This window comes from Mercurialis annua, linkage group LG7 (assembly GCF_937616625.2).
Source record: "Mercurialis annua linkage group LG7, ddMerAnnu1.2, whole genome shotgun sequence".
Lineage (NCBI taxonomy): Eukaryota > Viridiplantae > Streptophyta > Magnoliopsida > Malpighiales > Euphorbiaceae > Mercurialis > Mercurialis annua.
Genome location: NC_065576.1, coordinates 11,994,219 through 12,019,461, shown reverse-complemented (window position 1 = coordinate 12,019,461; position 25,243 = coordinate 11,994,219). Strand labels below are relative to the sequence as shown.

The 25,243-nt window shown below is 37.7% G+C and overlaps 1 protein-coding gene across 1 annotated transcript; it reads left to right on the top strand.

Annotated features, from left to right (window-relative positions):
- Positions 1-1,028: 1,028 nt before the first annotated feature.
- On the top strand, positions 1,029-2,163 carry LOC126654431 (uncharacterized). The gene is made up of 2 exons (XM_050348274.2): positions 1,029-1,142; positions 1,708-2,163. Exon 2 carries the CDS (start codon positions 1,726-1,728, stop codon positions 2,161-2,163), a length of 438 nt encoding a protein of 145 aa, XP_050204231.1. The 5' UTR covers positions 1,029-1,142; positions 1,708-1,725.
- The last annotated feature ends 23,080 nt before the right edge of the window (positions 2,164-25,243 follow it).

Below are 25,243 nucleotides of genomic sequence, written 5' to 3'. Positions count from 1 at the left end.
CTAGGGTTTATTTGAAATGTGGAGAAGATTTTCCGTTTAGAAAACGTCTTTAAATATCGAAAGGATCTAGGTTAAAAATGGGCTTGAAGGTAGGCGGGTGATAAGCTCAATGAGCTTGGCTTTTCTCGAACAAGACTCAGCCATTTAAGGCTGGGTCTCATTCGAAATTCCTGGTCTCGAACGAGACCAGGCCTTTGAAAGCAAAGGTCTCGTACGAGACCTTGTGTCTCGTACGAGAATTAACATTTTTTCTTTTTTCTTTTTTTTTTCTTTTTGATTTTAAAATATTAAATGGTTGAACCACAAATTAACCCACTCACGAACCAACACGAACTAGACCATTAACTTTGATTTTTACTTCAAAACGATCGGAAAATTTGTCGGAAAAATGCTGAAAATTTACGGGGTGTTACACATTTGCTCTCGAATAAGGAAGAAGCTTGAAGAGCAAAAATACCTCAGCAGGCTGTGTCAAGTTAAGCCGGGATTGAACGATAAATTCCAAATCGCGATGGGACAAGATGGATTTGTGGTTGATATGAGGAATCAGACCTATGTATGTAGGGTGTGGCAGCTTACTAGACTACCTTGTCCACATGCCTGTGTAGCCATTCACTAGAAGAGCGGCGATACAGCTACCTGCGTCGATGAATATTACTCTGTTCATCGGTATATGCAGCATACCAGTTTGGTTTAGAGCCTATGAACGGTAAAAACATATGGCCTTCATCAGAGGGGTATCCAATTAAGCCACCGCTCTTTAAGAAAATGCTAGACAAGCCTAAAAACATGTGAAGGAGAAAACCTGAAGAAGAGAACCAGGACCTCTTCAAGGTTGGGAAGGCGTGGCATCCTCATGACTTGTAAGGTTTGCAATACGTATGGACAATGGACATGCCCTGAACGACATAATACACCAGTTCAAAATGTAGAAAAGCGTCCGGTAATTACTTTTGTTATTTTTGTTATTTAAGCTGGCACCAAACCTGGCTTCTACTCATTCAATTATTTTGCAGGGAAAAAGAGGTCGACCACGGAAGACCAATCCTAGTCCAGCAGACCCACAACAACCATCAATTAGCACGAGACCTCTAAAATTAACTTCGCTTGAGAAGCGAGTCAGACAAAAGGAGCTTTGAAAGGTTAGTAATGAAATTTGTAATTTATGTTTTTGTAGTAACTGACTGTATATGTTTTTAGCAAGTGTCTCTTAACTGGAACTAGCTTAGATAAGATTTGACGGCTGTTCAATAGGTTGCTAGTTTGTTGTTGAATTTGATGCTTGCTATTTCTATTGTACATTAACACTTGACTTTGATGCTTATTTGACCCTTCTGTTATATGTAACGTGAGAGCTAGCACTGAAATACATGTTTACAATTCTAGAGTACTGTGTTGACCCTTCTAAATATGATCCAACTGATGTTTTCACCCCATAAGATAGCACCCTGCTGCTGCAACAACATGTTTATTCCTGCATTTCTAGCATAGTTTCTAATAACTGCCCTGACATGACACACCATAAACGGTACTTGAGAAATTGCAGCTGAGAGTCTACACAAACAGACTATGTAGCACGGGAGAAACACTGAAACAGAAAATGCCAAAATGGAAAATAACAAAAATGCATTGTCTTCTACTGTTAATATAATATTGTTGATTAAATTACATCCTTTTGTTGATGAATAATTACTTGTGAGGTTGCAGGTTCGCGAAGGTTATGGCATGCTTACAATTGAGGAAACAGGAAACAGATATGAAAGGGTATCTTATTGTTCTTTGGTCTTGAATTGTTATGTGTTGTTTTGTGTAGAATTGTTATGTTTTATGTTTCTATGGTTTGTTGAACAACTGCCTGGCCAGAAAATGGCTAAATTTTTGGGTAGTCCTCAACTCAGAAGTCGTCCCACAACAACAAGTGAAGCAGCTTCGACAATAACATCTCCTTCCTACGCAATGCCAACTGTTTCAAGCTCAAGCCGAGGAGAAATCAGAGGTACTGGCAGAGGTGCAATCGGAGGAGCCAGCATAGGTGCAATTAAGGAGCCAACAAATTTGCAATTGGAGGAGCCAGCAGAGGTGCAATCAGAGGAGCTAGCCGAGGGGGAAAGACAAGGGGAATTAGCCGAGGCGTTGTCTTCATTGCGTCGCAAGAAAGCATAGGAAAGTACTTTTACGAGAAGGAAACGTTTTTTATGGTAAATAGAAATTATAGGCTGCTGTTTTTTGGGATGTCATATGTAATGACTGACTGTACAGTCATTTTTTTGCTAAGTGCTGAACTAAACGCCTCAGTATAGGTACAACTAAGTAACATATTAGTTTTATAAAACTAGTATTTTATGTACAACTACGTTACAGATTGGTTCGATAACACCAATATTTGGTGTAGCGCTAATTTATGAATGAATGATTACTTTACCTTCTAGATGTGTAACGAATGATTATTTTGTGAATGAACCACTAACTGTCTATATAATTTTAAATTAACCGGCTGATTATTTTATGAATGGAATTGTATCAAGCATCAAATTCAAGAACAATGAATTTTAGAGGAAACATTGAGACAAATATATTGGAAAGAAGAGATGAATTTTACATAATAGAATTACTCAAGTACTGTGAATTTCACACACACAAAACAATTTCAGGAATTCATAAAAAATCTACATTCAAGCATCCTTGCACAACTACATTCAATCGTACTACATTCATTCATTTGTACTAAATTATAGTCCTCAAAGCATCCTTGCTTCGTACTAAATTATGTTGGATTTTCTAGGTTCATAACGCAGCGGAATTTTAAATTTTTTTATCTAAAACCTAAACCAAGATCCATGTAATTTGAATAAATAGATTAACTACAAAATTAATACTTACTTGTATGTCGAATTCAACAACAATGTAGGAAGGAAGGAGGTGGTTCACTTTGGTGATACCTGGCCTCGGATCAGAAACGCCTCCAACATAATGCGTCCTCTACGAGTATCCACACGAACAAATGTTAGCCAAAACTAGTGCTTGTGTGCTAGCACTATTGCTTCACAAGCAATTTTGAATTTTAGTGATTTAGTGAATAATGAATTTCGTGATTCTCAAACCAATTGCTTAATGTGTATTTATAGTGATACAACAACACTAGAGTTTGAGACAAATTCGAATTTCAATCTCATTGCAACTCTTACAAGTTTATGTTTATCAAAAACTCCTTTTTGATAATCATCCATATATATTAATTATTATATTTATTATCTTCAAAAAATAATAAACAAAGGAAAACACTTATCCTTAATTTCGAATTAATATATATTTATTAATATATATATATATATATATATATAATAATTAATCACTTAATCACATTGGGCTTGTACAACCCATAACTGTTTTGGGCCTGTTCTTAGTGTGCGACCCTGTAGGTTCATATAACGTTTGCAGTAGGCCCGAAATCCCTATTTCAGCCCACAAGTCATAAGTGGCCTCTAGCAAGACATTATGACTACCCAAGTTATATGAATATCGACAATCCGATTTAACCATTTACAATAATATTTTAATCCCTTTGTCACTCGATATCCAGATTGAATATAAGGCATAGTCCTGTCATCCTTATAATATTCAATCATTAGTTTCTTGACTCTAAGTAGACTGAAAATGATAACTCTTTATCAATTCATTTAGCATGGCCATGCATTTCCTTCAGTCTATCTTCTTGAAGGGGCCCATAGATATCTTACTCAAATAAATGAGGACAAATTCCTTCTCAGTCACTCACATTTCTCACATAGTTACTTTCATATCCAATGACAATCTATTCCATTATTGTAATATCCCGTAAAATTTTATTTTTATTTGTTAATTTCCGACGTGGTTCCGGATGTGTTTTGGGGGGTATTTGATGTTTCGTAAAATTTTTGTGGTTCGATTCATCTTCGGTTCGGTTTAAAAAAAAAAATCATAATAAACTTCTCCCTTGGGTCTTGGTTCAACCAAATGGTTGAACCAAGGAATTAACCAGGTCTCGTAAGAGACCTGATGTTTTCCCGTACGGTCTCGTACGGGACTGTGCCTGTCCCGTACGGGACTGTGCAAATTTTGCACTGGTCTCGTACGAGACCAGGCTCTCCCGAACGAGAACTCAGCATTTTTGCTGAGTCTCGTTCGAGACTGGTAACGGCAGTTAGGAGGCTTAATTTCTGCCGTTACCATTCTGATGCCTTTCCCTTCTTAGCTGATTTGATTCCTCATTTTCCTTCTCTACATATTCAGCTAGCCCTAGCCACCATCCTTCTCTTTTCTCTTCATGTTTTTCACCTCCAAAATCTGCTCCAACTCAGCCCCGTGGTAAGTGTTCTTAACCATTTTCATTTCAGAATTTTAGCTTTGAACATACTTCGGTTTTCTGATCCGTGTGTGTTCGTTTCTAGATCGAAACTGAAACCGTTTGATCTCAGGCGTTCTAGACTCGTTTACCTTCGATTCAATTCGTTCGCTTCGCTTAACGGTACGCCGTTGATCTCGTTCTTTTGCCGTTCGGTTTATCGCTTTGGTTTTGTTAAAATTCTGTTCTTGATTGTTGGTTGCTGCTGTTGTGTTTCCTTCACGCATTAGGCTTAGGTTTTGTTTCTTCTTCATGGTTTGGCATCCTTGTTAATGGGTTAATTAGATTTTGGTTGAATTATGTCATGCCATGATCTTGAGTTTTGCCGAATGGTTCTTGTTAGTTCTTGTGATTTGGTTGTGTTTAATTGTTGAGATAGAATGAAGGTGGTATGATTGGATTGGGAATGTTGGATTCGTATTCAGTGTTTAAGTTGTTAGTTATATAGTGAATGAGATTTAGTTCGGTTTTGATTATTTCAAATGAGAAATGGCGGCAGGAACATGGCTCTGTTCTTTTTCTCTTATTTGAAGATGATGGTATAAATGCCATGTTAAGTCACCATCTTATTTGGCTTGATACTATTAAGTCCTTTAGGTTTATTTTATTTGATAATAACTTAAATTTCATTATAACTTACAATTGATTTATTGTAAACGATATTTTTATAATCTAAGTTAATATATTTACTCGGGTAATTATATTTGCCTTCAAATGTCGTTTTGTCAAAAAATGGCTAAATTACAATTTAGTCCCTAAATGTTTTTAAAACTTATTTACTTAAGTTTTTGATTGGTAACGTTATATTTAGTATTAATTATAAACAGAAGTAATTAAATTGTATTTGGATATCAAATTAGCTAAATTACAATTTAGTCCCTAAATGGCAAAAGTATAATTTGGTCCCTAATTGGTTAAAGTGCAAATTGGTCCCTGAACTTTTATTTGACTTATTTAACTAAGTTTTGGGGGTTGTAACTTGGGTTACTTGAAATTGAAGTTATTGAGTTCCGCTTTTAAAATGGATTAATATTTTGTTAAATTGTTTTATAAATATAAACTCGGGTTTATATTTGATAAACGTTTTGAGTCGGATTAGACTTGGGTCATCCGACAAGTGAGGTTAGCTTGGTAGTTATTGGTAACTCGGCAAACCCACTATTTGTAAATTATTTATTATTTAAAGTTATTAAATAATATTTATAAATTGGATTTTAAAGTGAGAACTCAATAGACTTATATTAATTGGGCTTTATTACCTTTTGGATGTATTTGCGTTACTTTGGATTGTTTATTTACTACGTGTTAATTGTGCTAGTCTTATGTGGTGTCTAGTACTCTTTAGAGTTAGGGTCTGATTTTAATAATTATTTTATTTGTCTAGACTCGCCTACTGTTCGTGCTTCTGAGGCGAACCAGAGTTAGTTGCTTGCCGGTATTTCACGCGGATTAGCAAGCAGTGAGTTTATATTTACTATTTACCGCTTTATTAAGTAAATTGTTATTTTAATATTAAATATATATACTGTACGTATATTTCGAACTGTTTTTATATTATGGCTCTTAGTTGGAACGTGCTACCTAATGGGCATCATTAGGACTGCGTGCGCACCGGTATTGATCTGGGTAAGGTATATATATGGAAATGTGGTAACTCGGTGTGAGCATAGCTCTCGGGACCAGGTAGAGTAACTCGGTGTAGCTCAGCTCTCGGGACTCTGGTATAAGTGTGGTCAGTGGTAACTCGGTGTAGCTCAGCTCTCGGGACCAGGCCTATTGGATTATGATTATTATTTAGAATTGTGGATTAGGGTTCCAACTATTATCTGTAATATCGTTATTAAATGTTTTAAACGTTTTAAAGGTTTTCCACTTAATAAATGTAAATAGTGGTATGAACTCATCTCAGTATATCTGACCCCGTTGTTTTCCCAATTTTCCCAGGGTTGTGATCTGAGAGAGTCTGGAGATCTCCGCATTTACTTTTCCTCGGAGGTTCCTTTATTTTGATAAACTGTCAAACTATTTTATTCTTAGACCGCAGTAGTTGACTAGACGTCTTTATTACTATTACAGTTGTTTGTCGGATTGGTCTGACTAGTTATATTGCTCTGGCATGTTATGTATTTATTTTGGTTTATTTATGATAAATCTATTTTAGTTTCGGAATTGGATAAGCATGTTATATTAACCGTTGAATATTATAACTGCTAGATTTAGGCTGAAGTCTCGGTTGCCCCCGAGCATTGGTTTTCTGCAGGTTATGTGTTTATATTGTTAATTGAAAGGCTAGCTACGGGTTTTGGTACTACATTACCCATACCCTAGCGCCGGTCGCGATTCATGAAAATGGGTCGTGACAAACTTGGTATCAGAGCTTTGGTTTCAAACCAAGGCCATTGCTTGCTATGTGTTTACTCTGTTAAGTATGGTTGTGTCTTAGGAACTACTGCAGATATAGGATTCTGTCATGTCTTTAAAACCGTCATCTTTTGATTTTAAAATATTCTGCCTACACCAATAGGATTGCGTCGAGTCAGTCATTATTGTTGATTTGATGCTGTTAAATGTTAATTTTATTTCACTTGGGTGAATGTTTTATTTGCTGTTGATTTCTCGGGAAATCCTAACTTTACTTGTTTTGTTTCATACTTGGGTATGAATTACGTGTTATTTAAATTGTTTTTGTTCAATCCTTAGGATATGGACAATGTTGTTCGTACTCGTGCTCGTGCTGCGGCAGAGCAAGAAGCTGTGGCTGATGATGCGATTTCCATGGAAGTCGATCAGAACGTACCACCAGTTCAGGCTAATGTTGGACGTGGTAGAGGTAGAGGTGCTGGCAGAGGTAGAGGTAGAGGCAGAGGAGCTGGTGCTGGTAGAGGTGGAGCTGGAGGACGTGGTGCGGAAGGCGTTCAGGCACCGGATGTGCAGCAGGCACCGAACGTGCAGCAAGCACCAGGGGTGCAGCAAGCACCAAATATGCAAGCGTTCGACTTCACTACTTTCTTGGCTGGCGTTGTCGAAATGCAGAACAATCAGGCTCTACTGCAGAATCAGTGTAATATACTGGGTCAGTTAGCGCAGCAACAGCAACCTCAGGTTGGTGCTGTAGCTGGTATTGGTGGAATTGCTGGTGTCGGTCATATTCCGACGGACAGAGAGTTGGTGATGATCTACTTGAAGTTGAATCCGACTTCTTTTGATGGTACTGGTGATGCTCTTGACTTTTTAGAGGAATTTGAGTACAACAGTCAGAGGATTCAAGCGTCTGATCGTCAATCAGTGATGCTTGTGGAAATGTCGCTGAAGGGTCCAGCTAAGGATTGGTATCGCGATAACATCAGGCCAGTTATGGATACTTTGCCTTGGGCTGATTTTGTGATCAGGTTTAGAGGTTACTATCTACCCTTCTCGGTTACTGAGAGTTTCAGAGAAAAGCTGCTCACTTTGAAGAAGGGGGATAGATCGGTGACAGACTACACTACTGAGTTTGTACGTTTGGGGCGGTTTGCTACAGATCTACAGGGCGATCAAGAGCGAGTGAACGACCGTTATATTAGGGGTTTAGGCTCGGAGTTTCTCCCTTTGCTGATAGGGACAAACATGGAGTTTGCCCGGTTAGTGGATAGTGCGCGGCGGATGGAGAATTCGATGGTTCAGTTTGGGACGATCTCTGACCCTTTCCAGAATCAGAAGGGAAAGAGTGACGTTCCTAGTGGGGGGCAGCAGGCCCCAGTGCAGCATGGTAGTGGGAACTACTACAGTGGCTCTTCTCAGGCCAACAGGGGGAGTCGACGGACTCACAACAAAGGGAGGCATAGTGCCAGGAGTGCTCCGTACAGTTCCAGTAGTAGTGGGAGCAACCGTGGTTCAGGACGCGGGTTTAGTGGTGGATCGAATATTCCATTCTGCCAGAATTGCAGACGTAGGCATTATGGTCAGTGCCAGTTAGCTCCTGGAGGTTGTTTCACTTGTGGCCAGCCGGGTCATTTTTCTAGGGAGTGTCCGACATCTGGGCAGCAGATGTCTAACTCCAGTGTGGCGCAGTCATCTTATCAGCAGCAGAGACCTGCGTTTACACAGTCTGTAGGGTACTCTCAACCTGCAGCATCTTTTGGTGGCCAGCGGGGCCGTGGTTCTGGTGGCAGAGGTTTTGGTGGCCGTGGTAACGGAGGTAGAGGTTCCAACGGTTATGGTACTGGACAGAGTTCGCAGCAGCAGCCGCAGGGTCAGGCCAGAGTGTTCGCACTTACTCCTCAGAATGCGCGTGCATCAAATGCTGTGGTGCAAGGTACCATTCCGATTTCTTTTACTGATGCTTTGGTATTATTTGATGCGGGTGCGACCCATTCGTTTGTTTCTACTTGTTTTGCTGGGAAATTGGGTAGAGCACCATCTGTTTTGAGTGAACCTCTAGCTGTGTCTACACCTATGTCTGAAGGTGTAGTAGTGGACGTTGTTTATCTTTCGTGTCCAGTGGTTATTCAGGGTAGAGAATTATGTGCTGATTTGATTGTACTTGACGTTCTTTCTTTTGATGTTATCTTGGGGATGGACTGGTTGTCACGCCATTATGCTTCTATTGACTGTCGAGGGAAGTCAGTCGAGTTCAGGATTCCAGGTGGTCTACCTTTTTCCTTTCAGGGAGAAAAGACAGAGACACCTAAGAATCTGATTTCCGCCATCAAGGCGAAGCGGATGTTAGGCAAGGGTTGCCAGGGTTTTCTTGCTGTGGTTCGTGATTTGGAGACTAGTAGTGGTGATATGCATAGTGTTCCGATAGTGAATGAGTTCACTGATGTGTTTCCAGAGGAATTGCCTGGATTACCACCTGATCGTGATATTGAGTTTTGCATTGATGTGGTTGCTGGTACAGCTCCGATTTCGATACCGCCGTATCGGATGGCTCCTGCAGAGCTGAAGGAGTTGAAGGACCAGTTACAAGAGTTGTTGGATAGCGGGTTCATCAGACCGAGTACTTCTCCGTGGGGTGCTCCAGTTCTGTTTGTAAAGAAGAAAGACGGTTCCTTTCGGCTGTGTATCGACTACAGACAGTTGAATAAGGCTACTGTCAAGAACAAATATCCTCTTCCTCGCATCGATGATCTGTTTGACCAGTTGCAGGGTGCGAAGTGTTTTTCCAAGATTGATTTGAGGTCTAGGTATCATCAGCTACGGATCCGTGATGCAGATGTGCCTAAGACTGCTTTTCGGACTCGTTATGGACACTTTGAGTTTCTGGTTATGTCCTTTGGTCTGACGAACGCACCAGCAGCATTTATGGATATGATGAACAGAGTGTTCAAGCCGTTTTTGGATCAATTTGTTATCGTCTTCATTGATGACATTTTGATCTATTCTCGGAGTGAGGAGGAGCATGCTTATCATTTGAGGACTATACTACAGACTTTGCGTGAGCATCAGTTGTACGCTAAATTCTCAAAATGTGAGTTCTGGTTGGATTAGGTTACCTTTCTAGGACACGTGGTGTCGAAAGATGGGATCAAGGTTGATCCGAAGAAGATTGAAGCGGTCATGGATTGGCAAAGGCCAAGGTCAGTTACCGAGATCAGAAGTTTTCTGGGTTTAGCTGGTTACTATCGTCGGTTCGTGCAAGATTTCTCCAGAATATCTGCACCTTTGACTAAACTGACACAGAAGGGTGTCAAGTTTGAGTGGACTGACAAGTGCGAGGCGAGCTTTGAGAAGCTCAAGGAGATTTTGACTACAGCTCCGGTTTTGGCATTGCCTTCTGGCATTGATGGTTTCACAGTGTATTGTGATGCGTCACGGATTGGTTTGGGTTGTGTTCTGATGCAACATGGACAGGTGATTGCCTATGCTTCCAGACAGTTGAAGAAGCATGAGGTGAATTACCCTACTCATGATTTAGAGTTGGCAGCTGTGGTTTTTGCGCTAAAAATCTGGAGACATTATTTGTATGGTGCTACTTGTGAGATTTTCACTGATCATAAGAGTCTGAAGTATATCTTTGATCAGAGAGAATTGAACTTGAGACAGAGGAGGTGGTTAGAGTTGCTGAAAGACTACGACTGTACTATTCAGTACCATCCTGGTAAGGCTAATGTGGTAGCCGATGCGTTGAGTCGCAAGTCTTCAGGCAGTTTGGCTCATATTTCTGAGATTGGGCGTAGGCCCATGGTTAGAGAGTGGCACAGTTTGATAGCTTCAGGCTATGGATTTCAGATTTCTCAGACTGGTTGTTTGTTAGCACAGTTGCAAGTGCAACCCGTTTTGATTGATCGGATCAAAGCTTTACAAGCTAAGGATTCACAGTTGAAACGGATTATTGAGGAGGTTCAGCAGGATGGAAATCCTGAATTTACTTTTGTGGATGGTGTTCTGAGACATGGTTCGAGATTGTGTGTTCCGGATTCAGATGGTTTGAGGGACCAGATTCTGGAAGAAGCGCACAAGTCTGCTTATAGTGTTCATCCGGGTTCTACTAAGATGTACCATGATCTTAAGGGTACCTACTGGTGGAGCGGGATGAAGAAGGATGTCGTTGAGTATGTTTCTAAGTGTCTGACTTGCCAGCAGGTGAAGCTGGAGCATCAGAGACCTTTTGGCTATCTGCAGCCACTACCTATTCCAGAGTGGAAGTGGGAGCGGATTGCTATGGATTTTGTGGTTGGGTTACCACGTACTCGACAGGGATACGACTCCATCTGGGTGATAGTTGACCGTATGACTAAGTCAGCTCATTTCCTTCCGATAAAAGTTTCGTATACTGCTTCGAGGTTGGCTCAGTTGTACATCGACAGGATTGTCAGTTTGCATGGTGTACCGGTTTCCATTGTTTCAGACAGAGGTTCTGTGTTTACTTCGAGGTTTTGGAAAGCGTTACAGGAATCCTTGGGTTCTCGGTTGGATTTCAGTACAGCTTTTCATCCTCAGACTGACGGTCAGTCTGAGAGGACTATTCAGACGTTGGAGGATATGCTCAGAATGTGTGTTCTCGATTTTCAGGGTAGCTGGGATACTCATTTGCCGTTGATTGAGTTTTCCTATAAGAACAGTTATCATGCGAGTATCGAGATGGCGCCATATGAGGCTTTGTACGGGCGCAAGTGTAGATCTCCTATCTGTTGGGAGGAGGTCGGGGAGCGTAAACTCTCGGGAGCTGAGATTATTCAGATTACCTCTGAGAAGGTACCGTTGATTAAGCGAAGGTTAGAGACTGCTTTTAGTCGGCATAAGAGTTATGCTGATCCGAAGAGGAAAGACATTGAGTTCCAGGTTGGTGATTTCGTATTTCTTCGGGTTTCGCCTATGAAAGGCGTTGTTCGTTTTGGTGTCAAGGGAAAGTTGGCACCGAGTATATTGGTCCTTATGAGATTTCGGAGAGGATTGGAGCTGTGGCTTATCGTCTGGTTTTACCGCCAGACATGTCGTTAGTACATCCGATGTTTCACGTTTCTATGTTGAGAAAGTGTATTTCTGATCCTTCGCACGTGATTGTGCCTCAGAGTGTTGAGATTGACCAGGAGCTGTCCTATGAGGAGCAGCCAGTTGAGATTGTTGATACGCAGGTGCGTAAATTGCGGAACAAGGAGATTCCGATGGTCAAAGTTCTCTGGCGCAATCATTCTGTAGAGGAGTGTACTTGGGAGACCGAGTTGGATATGCGGAATCGCTATCCTTTTCTTTTTCCGTGAGGTGCGATATCTTGTTTTTCTGTGACTTTTGTAGTTTTACTTGTGTTACGTGTTGTTCTGATGTGATTTACTTGTCGTGTTAAATTCGAGGACGAATTTTTAATTAGTTGGGGAGAATGTAATATCCCGTAAAATTTTATTTTTATTTGTTAATTTCCGACGTGGTTCCGGATGTGTTTTGGGGGGTATTTGATGTTTCGTAAAATTTTTGTGGTTCGATTCATCTTCGGTTCGGTTTTAAAAAAAAAATCATAATAAACTTCTCCCTTGGGTCTTGGTTCAACCAAATGGTTGAACCAAGGAATTAACCAGGTCTCGTAAGAGACCTGATGTTTTCCCGTACGGTCTCGTACGTGACTGTGCCTGTCCCGTACGGGACTGTGCAAATTTTGCACTGGTCTCGTACGAGACCAGGCTGTCCCGAACGAGAACTCAACATTTTTGCTGAGTCTCGTTCGAGACTGGTAACGGCAGTTAGGAGGCTTAATTTCTGCCGTTACCATTCTGATGTCTTTCCCTTCTTAGCTGATTTGATTCCTCATTTTCCTTCTCTACATATTCAGCTAGCCCTAGCCACCATCCTTCTCTTTTCTCTTCATGTTTTTCACCTCCAAAATCTGCTCCAACTCAGCCCCGTGGTAAGTGTTCTTAACCATTTTCATTTCAGAATTTTAGCTTTGAACATACTTCGGTTTTCTGATCCGTGTGTGTTCGTTTCTAGATCGAAACTGAAACCGTTTGATCTCAGGCGTTCTAGACTCGTTTACCTTCGATTCAATTCGTTCGCTTCGCTTAACGGTACGCCGTTGATCTCGTTCTTTTGCCGTTCGGTTTATCGCTTTGGTTTTGTTAAAATTCTGTTCTTGATTGTTGGTTGCTGCTGTTGTGTTTCCTTCACGCATTAGGCTTAGGTTTTGTTTCTTCTTCATGGTTTGGCATCCTTGTTAATGGGTTAATTAGATTTTGGTTGAATTATGTCATGCCATGATCTTGAGTTTTGCCGAATGGTTCTTGTTAGTTCTTGTGATTTGGTTGTGTTTAATTGTTGAGATAGAATGAAGGTGGTATGATTGGATTGGGAATGTTGGATTCGTATTCAGTGTTTAAGTTGTTAGTTATATAGTGAATGAGATTTAGTTCGGTTTTGATTATTTCAAATGAGAAATGGCGGCAGGAACATGGCTCTGTTCTTTTTCTCTTATTTGAAGATGATGGTATAAATGCCATGTTAAGTCACCATCTTATTTGGCTTGATACTATTAAATCCTTTAGGTTTATTTTATTTGATAATAACTTAAATTTCATTATAACTTACAATTGATTTATTGTAAACGATATTTTTATAATCTAAGTTAATATATTTACTCGGGTAATTATATTTGCCTTCAAATGTCGTTTTGTCAAAAAATGGCTAAATTACAATTTAGTCCCTAAATGTTTTTAAAACTTATTTACTTAAGTTTTTGATTGGTAACGTTATATTTAGTATTAATTATAAACAGAAGTAATTAAATTGTATTTGGATATCAAATTAGCTAAATTACAATTTAGTCCCTAAATGGCAAAAGTACAATTTGGTCCCTAATTGGTTAAAGTGCAAATTGGTCCTTGAACTTTTATTTGACTTATTTAACTAAGTTTTGGGGGTTGTAACTTGGGTTACTTGAAATTGAAGTTATTGAGTTCCGCTTTTAAAATGGATTAATATTTTGTTAAATTGTTTTATAAATATAAACTCGGGTTTATATTTGATAAACGTTTTGAGTCGGATTAGACTTGGGTCATCCGACAAGTGAGGTTAGCTTGGTAGTTATTGGTAACTCGGCAAACCCACTATTTGTAAATTATTTATTATTTAAAGTTATTAAATAATATTTATAAATTGGATTTTAAAGTGAGAACTCAATAGACTTATATTAATTGGGCTTTATTACCTTTTGGATGTATTTGCGTTACTTTGGATTGTTTATTTACTACGTGTTAATTGTGCTAGTCTTATGTGGTGTCTAGTACTCTTTAGAGTTAGGGTCTGATTTTAATAATTATTTTATTTGTCTAGACTCGCCTACTGTTCGTGCTTCTGAGGCGAACCAGAGTTAGTTGCTTGCCGGTATTTCACGCGGATTAGCAAGCAGTGAGTTTATATTTACTATTTACCGCTTTATTAAGTAAATTGTTATTTTAATATTAAATATATATACTGTACGTATATTTCGAACTGTTTTTATATTATGGCTCTTAGTTGGAACGTGCTACCTAATGGGCATCATTAGGACTGCGTGCGCACCGGTATTGATCTGGGTAAGGTATATATATGGAAATGTGGTAACTCGGTGTGAGCATAGCTCTCGGGACCAGGTAGAGTAACTCGGTGTAGCTCAGCTCTCGGGACTCTGGTATAAGTGTGGTCAGTGGTAACTCGGTGTAGCTCAGCTCTCGGGACCAGGCCTATTGGATTATGATTATTATTTAGAATTGTGGATTAGGGTTCCAACTATTATCTGTAATATCGTTATTAAATGTTTTAAACGTTTTAAAGGTTTTCCACTTAATAAATGTAAATAGTGGTATGAACTCATCTCAGTATATCTGACCCCGTTGTTTTCCCAATTTTCCCAGGGTTGTGATCTGAGAGAGTCTGGAGATCTCCGCATTTACTTTTCCTCGGAGGTTCCTTTATTTTGATAAACTGTCAAACTATTTTATTCTTAGACCGCAGTAGTTGACTAGACGTCTTTATTACTATTACAGTTGTTTGTCGGATTGGTCTGACTAGTTATATTGCTCTGGCATGTTATGTATTTATTTTGGTTTATTTATGATAAATCTATTTTAGTTTCGGAATTGGATAAGCATGTTATATTAACCGTTGAATATTATAACTGCTAGATTTAGGCTGAAGTCTCGGTTGCCCCCGAGCATTGGTTTTCTGCAGGTTATGTGTTTATATTGTTAATTGAAAGGCTAGCTACGGGTTTTGGTACTACATTACCCATACCCTAGCGCCGGTCGCGATTCATGAAAATGGGTCGTGACAATTATCCTGTTAAAGATAATGTAAGACTGTATCAAAATATGAAATAGCTATGTAGAAATCCATGATGATTTCAAGGTCAAAGGATTATACTAATAGAACTGTAATGAAAATTACTTATGACAGTGATCTATGTAGTATTCTCATAGTGGGTCATCCAGTGCCTTATTTCTCAAATGGCACCTATGATTTGACTTATTATCTCATATACATGATTAGTAAAATATAATCATCAGTCAACATCATACTAGTCTCAATGTTCTATTAAGACTAGGGATAAATGGTATATAATTCTTTTATAAAAGGTAGGGGTTCTACTATCAAGTCACATACTTGATGACCTTAGAAAGAATTAACCATTCAAGTATTTTAATCATTAATATAAAATGATAAAAATCGCCAATCAATAAATAACAAAATGATAAAGTCAAAACATGGTCAAACATGATTGACCTAGTGCATATCATTAACAAATTATAGTTCTAAAATACCAACACTAAAATTCAAGCAATAGACTTGAATTTCACATTGCCTTTAACAGTGGCATACTTAAAGAAAATAACAACTACAAGAACCACACATTTCACCACTACCCAAATGAGAAATTTTAATTTATTGTTTATCCCCTTCAAATTGTCCATCTCAAGTTGCAATCCATTCATTTCCCTTTTCATTTGCGCAACTGTGCCGGCATACTGTCTCAGATGAGTCTGCATAATTCTTATTGCCCTCACCGCAGCTTCTGTATTCTCGGTCGATTTCAATTCTGATTCGGCTTTCTGTGTCAACTGTATCTCCAGCCTTTTTCTCTTTGATATCAAATTTAACAGGGAAGCCTTATAAGGCTGCGGGGTCTCTTGATCATACCATTCGAAGTACTTGCAGTCATCTTGCTGTCAAAATTAAGCTTAAGATCAAATTAAACTCTAACCCAAATGTACAAATTTCAGACTACCAATTTTTAAACTAGCAAATCCAGAATACAACATTTCAAGCCAACCTAAGAGGTACAAGAACACAACTGCACAAGAACACAACTGAACTTTAAAAACACATTAAACTTTCAGCAAAAGAACACAACTGAACTAAAGAAACAAAATTCGGCAGTACTCAAGGAACAAATATAACAAGTAACTTGTTCAGTTATACTACACAACCCAAGCTGTTACCCTAACTAGAAAATTAACACACCCTACAAATTAAAGAAGCCAACCACAACGAGAAAATAAAGAAGATGAGAATTATTACCCGATAATAACGACAACGGTAAAACCTCCTACCAGGGTTCCTTTCAGAGTAAGAGGTGTAAACATTAGCTTCAATTCCATGTCCGCATCGATTTTTTGGAATATACCATGCGTGTCGAGTACTCGAGCTGCGGTTCATGCTATGGCTGATATCATCATCAACATCCACAGTATTCACAGTGACAGACATTTTCAAGAGAACTTAGGGGAGATAGAAAACGATAGAGTTCTGGTTTTTTGTAGAGAAAGAACAGCAATTATGAGTAAATATTAGTAGAAGCTAAGGCATTTGAAAGGGCTGGAATGTTGTGCAGATTTAGGGTTCGTCGATGAAAATTAGGATTCATAGTTTTAGGTTTTAATTTGGGATGAGTTAGGGTAGCGTTTTTTTTAGTTGAAGTGAATAAGGAAATTAAATGAACTTTCCCCTTTACTGAGATGCACAACGGCAGCGTGCTGATTGTTCACCCAACACATGTGAAACAGTTTGTTTCACATATGGAGTCCTACGTGGAATGCCACGCAGGAATCAGGCTTCCACATCAGCTCCCGACCACCGGAAATTATTTTTGTGTTGTTTTTGAAAATAAATGAAAGGTCATGCCCTCGATTGCCACCTTTTAAAGGTCGAGTTATTTTTGCAAAATGGTGCAAAGGTGGTGATTTTATATGTAATTAACCCTTAGATTTTTGTCATTCCAATTATGAACGGAGCGGGGTTCGGGGACCACACTCGCTCAGACTTATGGATGACTTCGGATATAAAAAGATTTAAAATAATAGAGTCGCCATCTAGTTCAACTAGAAAATACCTTTTATATCGACTGGATAACCTTACTCGTTTATGGGTATGGTTGTTGTACGCCGGACCAAAAGACCTGGTTCATGGAATTCCCCAAGATTCGTCTGATAGGCTTATCAATTACTAGTTTATTTACTAGACATATTTGATTATCTCATCTCAACAAACAATAGCAATCCACATGATATAATGCTGGAAATTAAACACGTCTAGAAAAACAGCAAACAAGTAGACTCGCATATGACTCGATCTGGACCGACATTTGAGGCAAATAGCACTTACTTCTAAGCATACATTTAACCCTGGTGGTTTCTATCAAATAGTCGAATAATGGCTGGTTTGGATTAGTTTACATGCATAAAACCTATAATCAGATGTTTAAGTGAGATTGATTTTATTTTATGTCATCTTGAATAACCTATACAACTTCTAATTAGATTTGATTTGATTACTAATTTATCGTGATTAGTCCTTTAGCCTATTAGTATTTGAATTTGGCATGTTTTTGGAAAGAGAGAAAACAGTTTCAACGTACCCATGGGTAGGTGGTAAACATGCAAGGTTAGGAATACTTTTTAACGTCGCCGCGGAGTGCCTAGCACTCGATGCGATTTGATCGTCGGATTGGTCGGAACTGGGTTTCAGGCAGAACACAAAAAATTTCGTCTCGTTGCTACGTTTCCAATGATTTGAACTGCAGTTGATTCCGAGTTCAAACAATCCCGAAATCCCTTTTGGAAGTTTTTGGTTTCATCAATCGTAGGCTTCAAGGCCCAGTTTGCTTAGCGGGTTACAAGTTTGGGCTTCGACGTCCGAATTAAATAGGGACATGTCACGATCCGAAATCTCGAGTCGAGACCGGAGCTAGGGAATGGGAGTGGTTGCTCCGAAACCAGTAGCAAGCCTGAAAATACTATAAATGTTTTGCTTTCAAATTAAAATGTAATTATATATTTATTCAAATGATGGGACTTCTTTTAAATAAATTATCAGAGTCTAAATGCGCTTTAAAACATTTGTATACAATAAGACTACACTAGACTACTGCGGAAAATAGAGCTTAAAACCTTCTTTACAGTCTTTTATCAAAATAGACTTTCGAGAAATAAACGTTTGAAAGGATTGGGTCAGTATACAACTCGTGAGTTCATGCTGTTACAAATAAATATACTTAAAGTGAAAAACGTTTTATATTTAAAATAACTTCATGTATTTTATAAACCTCTGATTTCAAAACAATTGAATCTTGAACTCACACATAACGTATTTCGACAAGACATTCAATATCAATAAAAGTCAGCCATTCACTTTGACCTTTAAATCAAAAACACACTTCTTAATTTTATCCATCTAATATTGATGGAAAAACTAACAAATATAATCATAACATTTGAGACTGATAGTATAACTAATTGGTCTATCATATACATATCATACATAATCTTATGGAACCGATAACACAGCCAATCGATCAACCATATTCACCTAACATCGATAACAAAGTCAATCGATGTAACATACATACATAATCTTATGGGACCGATAGCACATGCAACCGATCAACCATATTCACCTGGCATAGATAGCACAGCCAACCAATGTAACATACATACATAATCTTATGGGACCGATAACACAGCCAACCGATCAACCATATTCACCTCACATCGGTAGCACAACGAACCGATGTAACATACATACATAATCTTATGGGACCAACAACACAGCCAACCGATCAACCATATTCACCTGGCATAGATAGCACAGCCAACCAATGTAACATACAAACATACAATTATGACATCAATATCACAGCCAACCGATGTAACATACAATCCTGACATCGATAGCACAACCAACCGATGTAACTTATTCGCGCTGTTCTATTCGTATTAATAGTTGTTACACATAATACATTTGAATTCACTAATATCATGAATTCATGTATATGAACAACATACACATCCAAACATAAGAAAATGCATAACAATTCTCAAAACTATACATATACCTTTTTATATTCAAAATATTTATATATATATATATATGTATGTATATATATATATGTAATATGTACAACTAAAGCATGTAGGCACATAACACTGCAAAACACATATCATATAATATATTTAAATACTTGAGTTTACGAATACCGAAATGTAAAACATGTACTTACAGAAACAATTTAATCACGGTATAACTCCGTCATTGCTCCTTAAGACAACTCCGTTAATTTTCTTGGTCCTCCGACCCGGTAGCTCGACAACTTGTCGATTTAGTTAGGATCAAAATATTAATTCTCGGATAATAACATCCTAAATCTTTAATTAATTCTATACCGTATTAATTTAATTTAATTAATTAATTCTAACTCCCGCATAGTTTTCTTATTTAATAAGTCATTTAAATGTTCTTCGTTTAACTCTTTTTATCCATAAAACCATTTTTCATTAATATTTGATTAAATGTCTAATTTCCCATAAATATACTTTAGTATATAAAAATATATTTCTTCATACCAAATATATTATTTTTCATTTCTTATAAACTATTTATTTAGATAAAATAAAAAATCCCATAAAATGAACCTCCACCGTGCCGGGGGACCAAGCAGGGCATATTATTTTTTAAGGAAATATATTTTAATATGTAAAAATACTTAAAATTCCATTTAACAAAATTTTTATCTGATTATTCGGGCATATTTAGCATATAGTCATTTTACAAAAATACTCCATATGATTTATAGTATTTAAATAAATTATCAAAATATTTTTCTGAAACGGACCAACCGCCGCCATAACGGTGGCGCGTGTGGCGCTCGCGCTGCCTGTCAACGGTGCCGGTTCCGAAACTGTTTTTGACCAGAAAATTTCAGTCTCCATCTTACTTATTTTCAGCAACTTCAAACTTTGATTAAACACTTTCTTTCATAATTATTATTATTTTTAGCTATTTATTTAATAGTAAACTAATTAATGTTAAATTAATTAACTCAAAACCAACTTAAAAAATTAAATTCCAAGCCATAACCATCTAGTTTCAAACTCAGAACTTCATCCGTGATTTGGTCACTCCGGTTACCGGATTTTGGCCAAAGCTTCGACGAGCTTTAAAAACCGCAAAACGGCCAAAAATCATATTTTTAACACCAAACTCAAATTTTTAATTACATAATAATCAAACCTTTAACTTAATAAAAATTTCAAGAAATTAATTTTTTACAAAAGAAACATTAAACAACTAATTACTCATAATTTCTCATTAATTCTACTAATTAACATTAAAAGTAAAGTAAAGAAATCTTTACCTTAAGCTTTGATCACACTAATATTTTCAAAAATTTAAATCATCTACACATTCCTTAAAACCTTGCTTGATCATAAAATAAACGCTCAATTAATAATCTACGATTGCTAATCTACATTTTTTATTTCAGAACTAATAAGAAATAATGAGTAAATGATATAGTTAAAAGTAAGTTGAGCGTTGAGAGCATTCAACAATAGAGGAATGAGAAGCTTTCTGAAAATGGAGTGGAGAAGAAAACTTAGGATATTTATTAGACTTAGCAAAATTACAAATTTGCCCTTATGGCAAATTTGTGAACAAATCGAGGTTAAGGGTAAATTAACTTTTTACCATTTTCAATATCAAATTCTTCTAAACATTTCCAAATATTATTTTATGAGAATTAAACTCAAATTTAATATTTCACGGCTTCTAAAATAATTAACTTTAATTATTTTAGCGGTTAAAGCTTAAATTCCATAAAAATTTACTTACTCATCTAAAAATTCTCAAATTAGTTCTTTGTGATCCAAATACTTGAATAGGCTCCTTCGGGTATTTAAATTATCACTTTGAACTTAAATAATATTTTCCATAGTCTCGGTTACCCAAATCATGACAAACCGAGCGGTTCGATTTAAGAAATATTTTTAAAATTCTGCACTGTTTCTCAATTATATTTTATGAAATAAAAATCATAAAATTTAAGAGGACTTTGATAGCTTCGATTTGATATGGATGATCGAATTCTGATGTCGGAATAGGAAGATACGAGCTTCGAAAGTTTGTTGTATTAAAACTATTCTTCAAAGAATTTGAAAGATTAAATAAGAACTTATCCCTCTTATCCATGTTACTTGGAGGCCAAGTTGATGGTCAAATATCACTTAAATTCCTCCTTATCCTCTTTCATCTTTATTCAACCCTTATTTTTTTTTCTTTTATTATTCCATCTTAATACACCAATTAACTTCAAATATTCTAGGATATTACAAGACAGTCCCTTTAAAGCAGATATTATAAAGCTACACTTAAAACATTACACGTGGGCTCAAACGAGGCCCAATGTCGAGCTCAATCGAGCCCTTAAATACAAAAATAAGGTCGGATCGGGTCCGGAAGGATCTGGAATTGATTATGGGTCGGGGAGAAGGAAGATCTCTACGGCGGCGCCAGCGCCGGTTCTTGCTACATCCAGGGAGCTTCTTTCGGGTTTCGATAACATGCAAAAAGAGCTCTAAAATGCATATAAAGGTACAAATAATGTTTTAAAGTATACTGGAATTGAAATATAATGATTAAACATGCATTAATCATCCTAAATCATGGTTTTCTAAAGGCAATTTTGAAGGTAAGATATCAAAAACGCCAAGAGCGCACAATATGGCAATGTCACGACCCGATTTCCCCGCAAAACTCGAGCCGAGACCGGCGCTAGGGAATGGGAATGGTTGTTCCGAAACCCGTAGCAAGTCTAAAACAACTATAAAGTTTTTGCAAATATAAATCTAGAACGTACCTCGCGTACGACCCGTTTTCAAAAAAACACCGTTAAAACAATTTTCCGTTTATCGTGGAAAACACATTCTGAAAATATTCATATAAGCGAAATCGCGTTTTCAGAAATGCTGGTTAAATAACCCTAGTTATTCTGACCCACGCGCATTTCTGAAAACAGGTGCGGTGGTACAGGGACTTAGCTCACGTGCCTTGCCTCACAGGCAAGCCTTGTCTCAAACCACGCATCCGAACAATATGTTTAATAAAATATATCGAACACTTTTTCTTTCAAAGTGTTATATCAAACATATTTAAAAACATGCACAGCAGGCACACAAACGTAAGGCCAGCTAAACTATACACACTGTCTTTGCAGACCAAAGACACGAAGCTTGGCCCACCCGTAGGGGACACCATAAAACACCATATGCCTATTAAGTAGCCACTTGGTAGAGTTAGACAAAGTCAGGTCCCTATCAGAGTATATAGACAGAGGAACCCTGACGTGGTCACATGCATAGCACACCTATATACACTATTGCAGCATCTAAGAGTTTAAAGTGTTATTTACATAACAACAAAATAAGCTTCCCTGATGGAAAAGGGTGGAAGCTCGACCAGACCCGACAGCTAGGTACTTGAAAATGATAAACAACAACGGAGTCAGAAATATAAATATTTCTGAGTGAGCAGATAGGTTTACAGTAAATACCAAAATCGCGTATAGACAAAATATCGGTATATAAAAATATTACCAGTCCTCGATCCAAATGAAACCCTAGTCCTGTTACGTTATAATGCTATCACATATAATGCATATGCACAACTCTTGTTTAATACAGGATGTGATGTATACATATGTATCACAGTCATCTTGACTCTGTATAGGGTTGCTGGGCCGGAACTTAAATCACTGCCACCTCAGGACTACCCAATAGGTTTAAGCCGCTTTACAAGCATCTGCCTTAAAACCTAATCTCAATATGTATGTTTATAATATTCACTTCTCATCTAGTTCGTTAACACCGGTGATCACACAGTCCTATTGTTGCCCAATAGATAGCTCGTTTCAGTGGATCTTCCTTGGCTAAGTTTCATAATTAGTGCGATTTATGGATTTAAAAACAATTGAATACTAATATTCAAAAGTACACAAATGAACTCACAAACACCGCTAGGTCTGGAACTTAATCCTGTGGTTGTGGTCAGACTGCTGGCTAGCTGGTCGGACTAAACACACAAAGCAAACAGGATAAAACACATCAATATATGTTCCCCATATAATTTCTAGGTCCATAAACCCAGTTCTAGGTCAAACATATAATCATTTAAACACATAACACTTATGGTCTCTTTTCTTTTAAAACCATATTATTAATTCTCGTTTTGGGAAAACGTGTAAACTTCTCTCTAGAAGTTATTTTAGGTATCGCAATACGTAAAGAAAACCATTTATAGTATAGACTTAATTGTCAAAACAATTCTTAGTCATATGCTAAGTATTTAGCAAACCGATTGCTAAATCTTTAAAACCACTTAAACGTTGACTTTAACTCTTTTAAAGTTCGTTATAAACGTTTTACTTTACTTTTAAAATCTCTTTTTAAAAGTCTTTAGGTCTAGGTTATAAAACCTTTTCACTTTCTTCTAACACAAGTTATCGTTTTAAAATATCTAACTTTGGTTTAAAAACATTTATTCAAAATGTTTTAGGTTCGGTCGGAGAACACCTCGGGTTTCTAGGCGAAAGCACGTCGCAATCGCCCCCGAAAAGCCGAAGAAAAGGAACCCCGACTGACCGTCAGGGCAGCTGTGCGCCCGAACAGCTGCACTGTGCGGTCGCACAGGTGCAGCTGTGCGGTCGCACATTTGCAGCTGTGTGGTCACACATCATTTCAATGATGTGCGCCCACACAACACATGCTGTGCGGTCGCACAACGGGCTATGCAATCGCAAAGTCCCGAAATTTTGATTCCGGGACCTCCCGTCCTGCTTAATCTGTCCAAAACACTATTCTAACGTCCAATAATCACGTATACACAATTCAAAATCAATTCTGACGTTTAAAACGATTATTCGATATAGTAACCGTTTATAAACGAGTTTATATTCGAATTAAATCGAAATAAACGTTTAATACGGATATAATACCTCGATTACGTGAGTAATCGTTGAAGAAATGGAGTTAGAAACGAGAAACGGATCGAACGGCCGAAACCCTGACTTTGCCGCACTTACAGAGAGCTTAGTAGCTCTTTCCGTTTAAAAAGGAAAATATATACCTTAAATTATAACCTAAGGTTATATATATACCTATTGGTTAAAGTGCGCTTTAGTACTAGCTCAATCATGCACTTTAAACCAACTTCTAAACTAGTCGTTCGTAGCCTAAACGGAAACGATTTCCAAATTTCGTGAAAATTTTACCAAAGATCAAATAAAATATAACAAGAATAAAAATATAATTTTTATTCCCATCCGATTTATATTTTATTCTTAATAAATTATTTTTGATTTATTAAGTCCGCATTGACTGCGCTTGATAAAATTTCTGCTTCCAAATTTTATCAAATTTTCACGATAACCTTTTTAACATATTTCGTGAATATTGGCATCACAAATATTCGCTAGGGACTTATGAATTATTCTGCACCCAATTCATAAATCCATATTATCTCAGTTAACTATATAATTAATCAAATTTAAATTTGTAGTTCTATAGCCATAATAAAAATTTAGGGACACTTGTAAATTAAATTTATCTTTAAATTTAATTTACCTACTCTCGTCTAATAAAATATTAGACACATGGCTATATTTTATCCCTTAAATTTCCGGGTTATTACAGGCAATTTATTTCTAACATGCTCCCTAGGCACCATAATTGAATAGATTTCGAATACATGGAGTTCTCTCGGGTAGTGGATAGTTCTCGTCGGATGGAGAGCTCATTGGTTCAGTTTGGGACGATCTCTGACCCTTTCCAGATTCAGAAGGGAAAGAGTGATCTTCTTAGTGGGGGGTAATAGGCCCCAGCACAACATGGTAGCGGGAACTACTACAGCGGCTCTTCTCAGGCCAATAGGGGGAGTCGTCGGACGCACAACAAGGGGAGGCATAGTGCTAGGAGTGCTCCGTACAGTTCTAGCAGCAGTGGAAGTAACTGTGGTTCAGGATGCGGGTACAATGGTGGATCGAACATTCCGTTCTGCCAGAATTGCAGACGCAGGCACTATGATAAATGCCAGTTAGCTCCTGGAGGTTGTTTTACTTGTGGACAGCCGGGTCATTTCTCCAGGGGGTGT